Source organism: Triturus cristatus, chromosome 7 (assembly GCF_964204655.1).
Source record: "Triturus cristatus chromosome 7, aTriCri1.1, whole genome shotgun sequence".
Classification (NCBI taxonomy): Eukaryota; Metazoa; Chordata; class Amphibia; order Caudata; family Salamandridae; genus Triturus; species Triturus cristatus.
In genome coordinates, this window is record NC_140590.1 from 1,870,853,397 (window position 1) to 1,870,867,409 (window position 14,013).

At 48.5% G+C, this 14,013-nt stretch overlaps 1 protein-coding gene across 2 annotated transcripts in view; it reads right to left on the bottom strand.

Annotated features, from left to right (window-relative positions):
* Positions 1 to 947: 947 nt before the first annotated feature.
* Positions 948 to 14,013, bottom strand: part of LOC146813552 (E3 ubiquitin-protein ligase TRIM39-like) — an 89,827-nt gene continuing 76,761 nt past the window's right edge. For both annotated transcript variants that reach the window (XM_085614771.1, XM_085614770.1), the window contains one exon: positions 948 to 2,287. In XM_085614771.1, the coding sequence (XP_085470897.1) occupies positions 1,782 to 2,287 (506 nt within the window). In that variant the 3' untranslated portion in view covers positions 948 to 1,781. The remainder of the gene's footprint in view (positions 2,288 to 14,013) is intronic.

Consider the following 14,013-nt stretch of genomic DNA (forward strand, 5'->3'; position numbering starts at 1 on the left):
CTTTTTTATTAAATATCTCCTGTTACCCCCTTCCCTCGGGGACATATCCCGCCCCCTCCCTCAGGGACATCTCTCACCCCCTACCTCGAGAACATCTCCCCCTTCCTCAGGACATCGTACTCTCCCCCTCCCTCAGGATATCTCACACTCCCTCCTCCCTCAAGGACATCTACAGCTCCCCCCTCCCTGGGGGACATCTCCCACTGCACCCTCCCTCAGGGACACATTTTGTTCCTCCCTCCCACTGGGACATCTCCCTCCCCCCCTTCCTGGGGGACATCTCCAGCTCCCCCTCCCCTGAGACATGTACCACCCTCCCCTCTCTCGGAGACATCTAACGGCCCCCCTCCCTCGGGAACATCTCCCGTGCCCCCTCCCTCGGGATATCTCCCACTCCCTCCTCCCTCAAGGACATCTACAGCTCCCCCCTCCCTGGGGGACATCTCCCACTGCACCCTCCCTCAGGGACACATTTTGTTCCTCCCTCCCACTGGGACATCTCCCTCCCCCCCTTCCTGAGGGACATCTCCAGCTCCCCCTCCCCTGAGACATGTACCACCCTCCCCTCTCTCGGGGACATCTAACAGCCCCCCTCCCTCGGGAACATCTCCCGCGCCCCCTCCCACGGGACATCTCCCTCTCCCCCTCCCTCAGTGACATCCATTGTGAACATCTCCTGCCCCCCTACCTTGGGACCTCTCCCTCTCCCCCTCCCTCTGGGACATCTCCTGTACCCCCCTTTGTGGAGGACATCTCACTATTCTCCCTCCCTATGGGACATCTCCCACCCCCCCCTCCCTCAGGCATATCTACTGATTCCCCTTCTCACTGGAACATCTATGGGGACATCTCCCGGTCCCCCCCCCCGGGACATCTCATACTCCCCCCTCCCTCGGGGACATCTCCCTTCCTCTCTCCTCAGGGACATCTCCCGCTCCCCCCTCCTTTGTGGTCATTTCCTGTCTCCCTCGGGACATCTCCACCTCCAACCTCCCGGGGGATATCTCCCGCCCCACCTCCCTCAGGGAACATCTGCTTTTCCATTCTCCCTGGGGGACATCTCCCACTCCCTCTTTACTGGGGGACATCTACTACTCCCTCCTCCCTTTGGGAAATCTCCCACTCTCCCTCCCTCCCTCCATCAGGGACACCTCCCCCTGCCCCCTCCTTCGAGACATCTCCTGCATCCCCTCCCTCTGGGACATCTCCTGCATACCCTCCTGCAGGAGATCTCACACTACCCCATCCCTGGGGGACATCTGCAACCCCTCCCTCTGGGACGTCTCAAGCTCCCTCCTCACTTGGGGATATCTCCCGCTACCCCCCTTCATCGGGAACATCTCCTGCTCCCCCTTCTCTGGGACATCTCCTGCTCCCCCTCCCTGGGGAGTTCACAGGGCACTGCTGAATAACAGGTCAACACTGCACCCCCCAAGGTGGAGGGCAATCAGTGGATGAAAGGAGGTGTGGAGCCCGGTGCGACAATCATCTTTGGCGCCCCCTCGTTCCAAGACCGCCTACTCGTATTCCCTTCCTGCCACCTGCAAAAGTGCCCCTCATCTCTCCTATCATAAGATATTGCTAAACACAGCGCCCCCCTGGGGTTACAGCGCCCCCTTCACAGGTCAGCGGCTAGTGTGGCCGCACCAGTCTCACTGTCCTAAAGCCGGCCCTGTGTGGAGGCCCCTGGGGGAGGGTTAATAGATGCTGGAAATCAGAGCGGGTATGCAAGGGGCTGGGGGGCTCCTGCTTGCCTCTGGAGGGGGGGGGGGGGACTATTATTACACCTGACGCAGGCCTGCCCCCTCACCGATTAGGAAGAAGGGGTGCAGCACCCCGGTGAAGGTGTCATTGAAGGTGCAGAGATGCTCCAAGGTGTCTGCGTTGTACAAGGACAGCCGCCCCCCCTCATAGTCCAGGTACAGCCCCAGCTTCAGGGGGGGCGGAGGGAGGGTCAGGCGGGCGAGAGGGAAGTCGAGAGTCCAGTACTTAGCATTAGAAGTCTGCCGCATATCCCAGGCCCCGCGTGGACTGAAATGTCCCTCCCATCCCAGGGCCTCTCGTGCGACCCCCACTTCCCCCCTATAATCCTCCTTCTCCAGCTCCTGCAACTCCCAGTAATGCCTCCCCGAGGTGAACCCCTCCCTCCCCAGCACACATAAACACACAATGAATCTCTTTGGACTGTCCGGCTGGGGCTGCGGTCTGTCTGTCCATCTCATGCGTCTCCCGTCCTCTGACAGGATCAGGTTTTTATGAGCCATGTCTGGATCCAGAGTCACCAGCGCTGCAGAGAGAGGAGAGAGGGTTAATGACACACTGTGTGACCTCAGACACGTCACTGTCCCACCCAGAGACTCCAGCACTGCAGAGAGGAGAGAGAGTTAATGACACACTGTGTGACCTCAGGCAAGTCAAGATCCAGCCCAGAGACCCCAGCACTGTAGAGAGATGAGAGAGGGTTAATGACACACTGTGTGACCTCAGACAAGTCACTGCCCCACCCAGAGACCCCAGCACTGCAGAGAGAGGAGAGAGAGTTAATGACACACTGTGTGACCTCAGACAAGTCACTATCCCACCCAGAGACCCCAGCACTGCAGAGAGATGAAAGAGGGTTAATGACACACTGTGTGACCTCAGACAAGTCACTGTCCCACCCAGAGACCCCAGCATTGCAGACAGAGGAGAGAGAGGTAATGACACACTGTGTGACCTCAGACAAGTCACTGCCCCACCCAGAGACCCCAGCGCTGCAGAGAGATGAGAGAGAGGTAATGACACACTGTGTGACCTCAGACAAGCCACTGTCCCACCCAGAGACCCCAGCACTGCAGAGTGGGGAGGGTGAGTTAATGACACACTGTGTGACCTCAGACAAGTCACTGCCCCACCCAGAGACCCAGCACTGCAGAGAGGTCCCACCTACAGTCACAAATATGCACTGATGCTCCCCCCATCACAGGTGCTGATGTTCCCTCATCCCAAGGGTTTTTAATGTGATCCACCTGAAGCCCTGGGATTCCCTCTGACCCTGGTGCGTAATCACTCCCTACTCCATCAACTGATGTGCCCTCCACCCCAAGTGCTGATGCTCCCTCCAGCCCAAGTGCTGATGCTCCCTCCAGCCCAAGTGCTGATGCTCCATCCACCCCAAGTGCTGATGCTCCCTCCAGCCCAAGTGCTGATGCTCTCTCCACCTGTAGTGCTGAAGTATCTTTTTCTTAAGGTACACATGTTTGCTCCTTAATCAGTGCTGGTATGCTCTCCTCCCTGGGTGCTGATGTACCCTCAGTCCCAGGTGTGCTCTCCTCCCCAGCTGCTGATAAACCCTCAGTCCCAGGTGTACTCTCCTCCCCGGGTGCTGAAGTACGCTCAGCCCCAGGTGTACTCTCCTCCCCGGGTGCTGATGTACCCTCAGTCCCAGGTGTGCTCTCCTCCTCAGGTGCTGATAAACCCTCAGTCCCAGGTGTGCTCTCCTCCCCAGCTGCTGATAAACCCTCAGTCCCAGGTGTACTTTACTCCCCGGGTGCTGATGTACCCTAAGTCCCAGGCGTGCTTTCCTCCCCAGATGCTGCTGTATGCTCAGTCCCAGGTGTACTCTCCTCCCCGGGTGCTGAAGTACGCTCAGCCCCAGGTGTACTCTCCTCCCCGGGTGCTGATGTACCCTCAGTCCCAGGTGTGCTCTCCTCCCCAGCTGCTGATAAACCCTCAGTCCCAGTTGTACTTTACTCCCCGGGTGCTGATGTACGCTCAGCCCCAGGTGTGCTCTCCTCCATAGGCGCTGATGAGCCCTTCCACCGAGGTGTTAATTACCCTATCTCCCCAGGTGCCGATTTGCCCCAATCCCAGGTTCACAGGCCCCCTTCCCTCCGTATCTTGATGAACCATCCTCTCGCGGTGCTGTGTGACCCTCCAACACAAATGCAGAGGTGTACTGCACCCCAGGTGCTGATGTTTCCCCAACCCAGGTGTTCTTGTACCCTTTTTCTCTGTGCCAGCACACATTCCGTCATGGGTAGTGATATGTCCCCTATTGTAGGCGCTGATAGGTCCTCCACCCCAAGAAGGGTTGTCCCCTCTACATGCGATGCTGATGAGCCCTCCCCCAAGGTGCTAATGAGCCCATCTCCCCAGGACCTTCTCTGTCCTTCAACAGATGTGACGACGTGCCCTGAAACTCTTGTACTGGTATGTCGTCTAACCCTGGGCGTAGTTTGCGTAGTAGCGCTATGCGTAGCTACGCAAAGCTACGCAAAGTGCACTTTGCACTACGCAAGCTACGCGTAGCTATGCAAACTGCGTAGTGCGGTAGGAAAAATGCTGTTCGCACTGATTGCACAGTGCCGGATGCTTGTCCGCACTGTGCAATCATTGCAAACGGCATCTTGCACAGTGCAAGTGGTCGTTTTCTGCCGCTCGAGTAGATTTGTACTCGAGCGGCAGCTTTCTCAAGGCGGACTGGTAGTTTCTCATCGCGAGCGGTAAAAATGTTTATTCCCACTCCAGTGAGTGCAACAGTAGGGAAAACGTTGGATAGCGTAGGGGTAAAAATTACTATTCCCACTCCAGAGAGTGCAACAGTAGGGAAAATGTTGCATAGCGTAGAGTTAAAAATTACTATTCCAACTCCAGAGAGTGCAACAGTAGGGAAAGTGTTGGATAGCGTAGAGGTAAAAATTAGTATTCCCACTTCAGACAGTGCAACCGTAGGGAAAATGTTGGATGGCGTAGGGGTAAAAATTACAATTCCCACTCCATACAGTGCAACAGTAGGGAAAGTGTTGGATAACGTAAGGGTAAAAATTACTATTCCAACTCCAGGGAGTGCAACAGTAGGGAAATTGTTGGATAGCGTAGGGGTAAAAGATACTATTCCAACTCCAGAGAGTGCAACAGTAGGGAAAGTGTTGGATAGCGTAGGGGTAAAAATTACTATTCCGACTCCAGAGAGTGCAACAGTAGGGAAAGTGTTGGATAGCGTAGGGGTAAAAATTACTATTCCAACTCCAGAGAGTGCAACAGTAGGGAAAGTGTTGGATAGCGTAGGGGTAAAAATTACTACTCCAACTCCAGAGAGTGCAACAGTAGGGAAAGTGTTGGATAGCGTAGGGGTAAAAATTACTACTCCAACTCCAGAGAGTGCAACAGTAGGGAACGTGTTGGATTGCGTAGGGGTAAAAATTACTATTCTAACTCCAGAGAGTGCAACAGTAGAGAAAGTGTTGGATAGCTTAGAAGTTAAAAATAACATACTTATAAATAAAATAATTCTTTAAAATAATTATTAATTTAATTATTAAATAACTCAAAATTACTTACAAATACCAATATTTATTAAAAACATAACTACCAATAATTAATTAGCAATAAATTATTAATAAATACCAATAAATAATAATTAATGATTATTAATTACCAATTAAAAATTATTGAACAATAACATATTTTATACAAAAAATTATTTATCAAACATTAATTACCAATTTAAAAAAAATAAACAATTACATATTTTTTATAACCAAAATCATAATTATTATACATTAATTACCAATTAATAAATACTTATTACTATATTGATTAGAAATATCAAAAAATAATATTTAAACATATTTAATTACCAATTGATTATTAATCAACAATAAATTCTTTTTCATAACCAAAATATTATAATTTACAATATTTACCAATTAATAATTAATCTCCAATTAATTAAGTATCAATACCCAACAACAAATTTAATAATTACTTAATTAGATTTCAATTACTTCCAACACTATTCCCCTATAAACGCACAAAACACTCAAATTATAAAATAATACAGTTAACATAATTATCAATTAATCAATTAATAAAAACTAATTACCAATTACAAAAAAATAATTACCAATTAATACTTAATTACCAATCATATAATTACCAATAAATAAATAAAAATATTACTTAATTACAATTAAATTACTTCCCACCCTATTCCCCTATAAACCCACAACCCGCTACAGAATTTAAACGCAAAATGCATTTAAAATAAATTTATAATTCCTAAAATGTTATAATTAATTTTATATAATTAAATTACTTCCCACCCTGTTCCCCTTTAAACCCACAACCCGCTACAGAATTTAAACGCAAAAATTATTTAAAATTAATTTATAATTCCCAAAAATGTATAATTAAATTCATATATTTAAATTACTTCCCACCCTATTCCCCTATAAACCCACAACCCGCTACGGTACTAAAACACAAAATTAACTTAAAAAAACCATTATTAACATATAAAAATTGTATACATATATTTTAAAACCAATAGAACACTTAACAAAAAATAATTAACACATACATATTAAATACATAATAAAATACATAGCAATATTATAAATATCGATATTAGTGACATCGATATTAGTAACATCGATATATTTGATATCGATATTACTAACTTCGATATTACTAACATCGATATAAAAATAATCGATATTACTTACCTTAGGATCGATATTCTGTCCATCGATATTCTTGACATCGATATTGTGTCCCTTCGATATTTAAAACTCGATATTAGTGTATCTCGATATTTTATTTTCGATATTTTGGCTGCTCACCTCCATACCACATAATTACAATCATAAAAATTAAAAAACGCATATTTCCACTTCACTCCGTACCACATAATTCCACATCACATAATAACATTCCACACAGGTTAATACCACTCCAAACCATATAATTCCACTCCACACAATACAATTCAACTACACATAATTACACTTCAACCTATATAATAAAACTTCACACACCATATTTACACTCAACTCCAAAAAACATAATTACCCTCCACAAAATACAACTCTGCAACATGCTGCATAATTCCACTCCACACCATGCACATAATTCCACACATCATACAATTCCACAATTCATCCCCGCACAATTCATCACACAACATAATTACACTCCACATAATACCACACAGCACCACATAATTTACCTTCACATAATTATACTCTACTCCATATTGCATAAATACACTCCATATAAATCCAGTCTATGCCACATAGCAACATTCCACATAACTACACCACACCATGCCTCATAATACCACTCAACACAATTTTCACTCAACAGCGCACACTTCCACGTCACACAAATTCAACTCTACACATTTCCATTCCACACCACATACATAATTCAAACCAACAATACAATTACACAACCCACCACATACATCCAATCTACACCACAAAATTCCACATCAACTACAATATTTAACAGCACACCACGTAAGTTAACTCCACTACATAGCACCCCACAACACAAAATATCATTCCAGATAATCTCACTCCAAGACACACATTCCCACTCCATGACACACAATCCCACTCCACGTAATTCCAGTACACTCAATAACACACAATTACTATCCACATAATTACACTGCATAGAATACCTGTCCATCAGTTAATATGCTACAGAATTTTTATCCTTCAGTTACTTTGCACAGAATGCCTGTCCATCAGATAATGTGCAGCACAATGCTTGTCCATGAAGTTAGTATGGCCACTTATATACATCTAGAATACAGCACACACTTCGACACGCGTCAGAATTTCGAACTTTGGGAAGGAGATGTTTTCATGGCTAATATGTCTGCATGTAATCACTGACACGTTTATAGTCCTGTTCAGCATGTACCCTTGAAAGATATTACTGTCTTCCACGTGTACCCAAATCATTACCACGTCACCCTAACCTGCTTCCATCGCACTGACCATATCAGGAGGCCTGGATCTTGTCGGATTGCTGCCAGAGTTCTTTAGTCTGACTGGCTCGTGGCTCTGACTGAACTTGTTACATTGTTTCTCTTCGGTTCTGGGTCAGCGCCGAGGAGCGAGGAGCGGGGAGCGAGGAGCGGGGAGCGAGGAGCGAGGAGCGAGGAGCTAGGAGCTAGGAGCGAGGAGCGAGGAGCTAGGAGCGAGGAGCGAGGAGCGAGGCGCGAGGAGCGGGGAGCGGGGAGCGGGGAGCGGGCTGCTTTAGAGAGAGAGCAAGCCTCTCACTCACAGCTGTCACCGAAGAGCTGAGGGGGCCCCCTTCATTTACTGAAGAGTGGGGGCCACCCGCACCGTGGGGGCTGCGGGGGTGTTTTTTACGCCCCTGAAAGGCGGTGATTATCCCCATTTATAAAAAAAGGTGCCAGGGATGGCCCAGCATGCTATAGGCCCATTTCGCGTCTTGATTCCTTGGCCAAAATCATGGGGACACTAGTCCTGGAGCGCATAACAGCCTGGCCTGACAGCGCCAACATTGTCTCTGACCTGCAATATGGGTTTAGGCCGGGGAGGGGGACTTTGGACCAGTGCCGTAACCTCCACCTGGTGATAGGGAATATACTGTCGCCAGGCGGGGAGATCTGCATTTGGCCTTCATGGACCTCTCCTCGGCTTTTGATCTAGTCAACAGGTCCAAGCTGTGGCTGACTCTTCAGGAAATGGGGCTAGACGCTGATCTGATCTCCTTCCCGGCTACTGCCCACGACAATACTACGGCCGCAGTACGCTGCAACGAAGACGGCAGTTTGACCGACTCTTGGGCGGTAAAACGAGGTGCGCTGCAGGGATGCATACTGGCCCCGCTGCTGCTCACCCTCTATATTAATAAATTAGGGGGCTCCTTGGATTTAAATTGTTTTATAGATTTTATGGACTCCTTGGATTTAATTACAAATTTTAAAAAATCACATGCCATGACAATAGGTTCTAGGAGGGCAGCAAAGGCAAAACTGTACTGCAAGGGGACCAAGCTAACTAAAGTGTCTACCTTCCCATACCTAGGGGTGCTCTTTGACGACCAGCGTTCGTGGTGCGCACAACGCACACTTAAAAAGAACGTCTAGAACCCTAGATTTCGCAAAAAGAATAGGCTCCAAGCCGTTCCCTGCGATTTTAAAGGTTTATAATGCTAAACGCATCCCCATGACCACTTATGGCCGCGATATATGGGGCTATAAGGATGTGAAAGAAATACAAGGGGCAGAAAATAATTTCATGTGTAAACTTCTCTCTGTCCCGGCATCCACCCCAATCTTTAACCTACGTGAGGAGTTGGGAGCGGGCTACATCTCAGACATGATCGCGGTTGCTCCACTTCTCCGCTGGCTGAGAATTTGGGCTCAACCGACCCCAAAGTTAAACCAACTGATAATTCAGGATTGTTTAACCTGGGAGAAGGCATTACATATTCTATGGCTCAAATACATCAAAGACCAGACTGAGAACCTTGGCTGCCCCGACTTGTTCATGTCTCCTACTCTCTTGACCAAGCCTGCCATTAGAGCGGTTAAACTGAAGTTCTTAGATAGATGCCAATGCCTAAGGGAGGAAAAAGAACTAATTAAGCCGTCGGTGAGAAAGTATGTCACACTGAGCCTGGGCCAGCAGATGCAACCCTATTTAACATACATAAATAAAGCTCACCATCTTTCTGTTCTAACAAGATTTTGTTTGAACCTGGTTCCCTGGTTATTGGCCTTTCCTAAAGGCTATTTTAAACCGGACTCAGCAAATCCGTGTGCATGTGACAACTTCTCAGAGCAAGACACGCCACATATTATGTTCTTCTGCACTCATTATGATCCCCTGCGCAGAAAGGACATTTTTCCCCTATTAAGACGTCAAGATTTTGTGCAAGCAAGGCCAGCCCCGGTTTATCTACACATGCTGGGCTCTCCTATAATCTGTGTCGGGGTAGCACAGAGGCGCAACTAGAGCCAAATTTCGGGGGGGGCTAAGAAAAAATTTCGGGGGGGGCTGAAACTTTAAGCCATAGGCAGAATGGAGTTGCAGGGGCTCGTAGAAGGGGTGAAACAACAGCAGGCCTCATTAACATGTAAAGACCTGTGAAGTGCTCGGGTGCGGCTGTGTGTGGCCCGGGAAGCTGTCTAATCCCGGGCTGCCACACACTACGGGGGGAGGCTGAAGCCCTTAGAGTCCAATGGGTGTTGCGCGCCTGGGGTAGCAAGCTTCTTAATTGGGGCGATTAGACATAGGAATAGAACGACGCAGAGTTAACCCCTCTGAACAAGTTGGTAGTATGTTTATGCTCATTATCACTCAATGTAACATTCCAGTCAGAACACACTACTACAGTGGGTGCGCGCAGAAGCAGGTGTATTACACTCCCTCCAAGATAGGGGAGTGGTAGTAATGGGAGGCGGAATTTGGGATACTTATAAAGTAAACATAGAAGCCAAAACCGACCCCCGCCCGCTCTTAGGGAGATGCGAATCATTTTTGGAAATGTAGATACTCGAGATTTGGGCTCCAGCCCCTTTCTGCACAGATGAGCATTAGTAGCCCATGGGCTCCCCCTTCTCCTATGAAACAAGCATTTGCACTGCAATAGGTCTCGCATTTACGAGAGTTTGAGCTATTGGCATTGTAAATGACAAGACCTTTTATTTATGTGTTGTTTTTAAAACAGGTTAATAAACGTCATTGTCATTTACAACGCCAATAGCTTAAACTCTAGCAAATGCGAGACCTATTGCATTGCAAAACCATGTGGGTTTAGGAGCGAGCGTGTCCTGCCTTTTCCTGCCTGCAGCAGGCAGGACAAGGCTATTTGAGGAAATAGTGCTCGGAGGCTGTAATTAAAGCCTACCGAGCAACAACACACGTAAAAGGGGATGTCCATATGGGAGGTTACAATCTGAGAAAAGGCGGTACTTAGGGAGGACTACTAAGCCTTTTAACCAATGAAAAGCCACAGTTTAAAATGGACAATGACACAAGTGAATGAAAAATATGCTTTCAGAGTGGGCGGAGCTTCACACCCATACCTAAACACAGCATGCTTCGCAGAGCAGGGCATGCGCTGCCTGGGCTTGACCTAAAAATGTATTCTAATTCTCAAGGAAGTGAGCTTTTGGGAAAAATAAAATAAAATGTTTGTGTGTGTGTGTGTGCATGTGTGTTGTTGTTGTTGATATGTGCTTTAGCCCTTAGAACATTATAGATCAACATAGGGTATTTGACCAGCGTATTGCTCTATTCGAGAAGGATGTTATCACTTGTTATCATGTGTTTTATGAAAGGTACTTACAAGATGCCAGATTCTGCAACACACAAGTTGGAATATGCATATGCCTTTGAAATGGTGACAGAGTGCCGAATCTCAGTAGAAATGAACCTACAAAGGCCATTACTAGCCATGATTGTAGGTCACTGGCAGTGGGGAATTCTACTTTCCTCCTTGGGGAAAGAACATTTGAGACAAAATCGATAGGAATAGGTCTACCGTTGCCCTCTAATTAAACAGTGCAACCCTGAAGCCTAACACACATCCCACAGTGTGTCTTTGCCTTTCTTTTACTTCCTATTTCCTTAACTGGAAATACTGCTCATAGAGAAGGGAGGGGGCAGCTCACAGAAGAGTCACTTCTTATGCAAACGGACTGTTTGCCCCGCATTTAAAAAACCTCCTGTCCCAATCATATAAATGGCTGCAGCTACTGTGACGGTGGCCTGCGAGGGACAGTTGACTTCCATTGTTGTGTTTGCATTTCCTGCTTCTTTGAAAGGGACGTCCAGGAAAGACACGAGGGGATCTGGCAGAGAGCATGGAGTGGTCCTAGGAACACTGCTCCTTCAGAGGCCACTGCCACGGTCTCTAAAGGGAACGCTTCGTCGGTTCACCTTTCGAATGACACTCACAGGTGCCGATTATGATCCGTCAAAAAAAATTCCCGTACGACTCGTATCCGGTCTTTTTACCGTACGAATCGCATGGGAAAAAGTCCATACGAATCGCACTGGGAATATTTCCCCACACGTCCTCGGGTCGGAAAATGTGTCCGACACGTCCTCGGACGATTTACCGTACGAATGTGAAAAGTGAAGTCCGACCGCGCAAGTACGATCCATCCTGTGCGTCCGAGGTTACAACCGTATGGAAAAAACACCGTCCGATGTTACAACCGTATGGAAAAAACACCGTCCGCACCGAACTCCCATAGCAACCATGGAGACATGTGCCCGCATACGCGGCCAACACCACCCCCAGTTCCCGTATGTACGAGTCAAACCCCCACCCGTGTATGTACACCTGTGTACGTACGAGTCGAACCCCCACCCGTGTATGAACACCCGTGTACGTACGAGTCGAACCCCACCCGTGTATGAACACCCGTGTATGTACGAGTCGAACCCCCACCGTGTATGTACACCCCCGTACGTACGGCCCGTACCCGCGTATGTATGGAGCGTACCCCCACCCCAACCGTGTATGTACGACCCGTACCCCCACCCCAACCGTGTATGTACGACTTGTACCCTCACCCGCATACGAATGGAGCGTACCCCCACCCCAACCGTGTATGTACGACCCGTACCCCCACCCCAACTGTGTATGTACGACTCGTACCCTCACCCGCGTACGAATGGAGCGTACCCCCACCCCAACCGTATATGTACGACCCGTACCCTCACCCGCGTACGAATGGAGCGTACCCCCACCACAACCGTGTATGTACGACCCGTACCCCCACCCCAACCGTGTATGTACGACTCGTACCCTCACCCGCGTACGAATGGAGCGTACCCCCACCCAAACCGTATATGTACGACCCGTACCCTCACCCGCGTACAAATGGAGCGTACCCCCACCACAACCGTGTATGTACGACCCGTACCCCCACCCCAACCGTGTATGTACGACTCGTACACTCACCCGCGTATGTATGGAGCGTACCCCCACCCCAACATTCTAAGTACTGAGCGCACCCCAGGCCCCAACACCAGCACCTTCACACAACATCGCGCATGTACGAGTCGTACCAAGCCAAACACAAGGACAGCACTGTACAACAAAATTGCCAGCGTACACACCCTACACACACAAAAAACGCACGTACACAACCAGGACAAAGCACAACAACACAAGAATACACCATTCGAATGGCACAAAGCCACAAAACATGTCCAACAAGCACAAATACAACACATTCACTGACCTGCAACTGCCAAAATCACAAACAGAGGCCCTAAACACAACCACTCCTTATAACACACCCACCCAAAGTTCAAACACAGCCACACCCACCAATGGACCAATAAAAAGGGCCCACAGACACAAACCATGAGCTTTTGCAACAGACTCACTGCTGCCAGACCCCACAGACAACCTACAGCACCAGACTTGAACCTTTAATACACCTTACGCGTGCACACCTTCACACACACACCTTCACAAACACCCCCTCATCACATTCACACAAACAACCACACCCACACACCCACAACCATCCACACCCACACCCCCCACAACCATCCACACCCACACCCCTCACCATGCCCACTAACAAAGTTCACTAGCCGAGAGTTGGAGGTCCTTGTCGATTAAATCCTCAGAGTCGAGCCACACCTCTTTGGAACATTGGTCAGACAGACCAGCTTCTCCGACAAAACAGCCATGTGGCAGAGGATCGTCGATGCTGTGAATGCTGTTGCGGCCACCAGAAGGACCAGGCAGGAATGCCAAGCCAGGTGGTACAATCTGCGGAGGAGGGTCCAAGCCAAAATGACCGACGACTACAACCAGGCTAACATCACTGGAGGAGGGCCGCCCCGCAGACGCGTACAATACCAGCCCTGGGAGGAGAGGGTGATGGCCATACTGCCGGTGGTGGCAGTCGACGGAGTAGAAGGACTCCGAGAGCCTGGTGAGTACACAAACAACTCACCTCACATGGGGGGAATGTCATCCACAACCCAACTCACAATCATGCACGCAACCACCCCAAAGCTATCGCATGACTCAACCACACCCCTGAAATACGCACATGCCACTAGCGCCACCATGCCACATGCACCCAGTTGGACAATCCCAAGTCACAGGCCACAGAAAACACCAACACAAGACACGGGAACCCGGATGGTGGGAGTGTGGGCCTCAAAAATCACATAGTGCAACTCAGAAACAGACAACAATGCCCTCTGCCCATATGGCCTAGGTCAC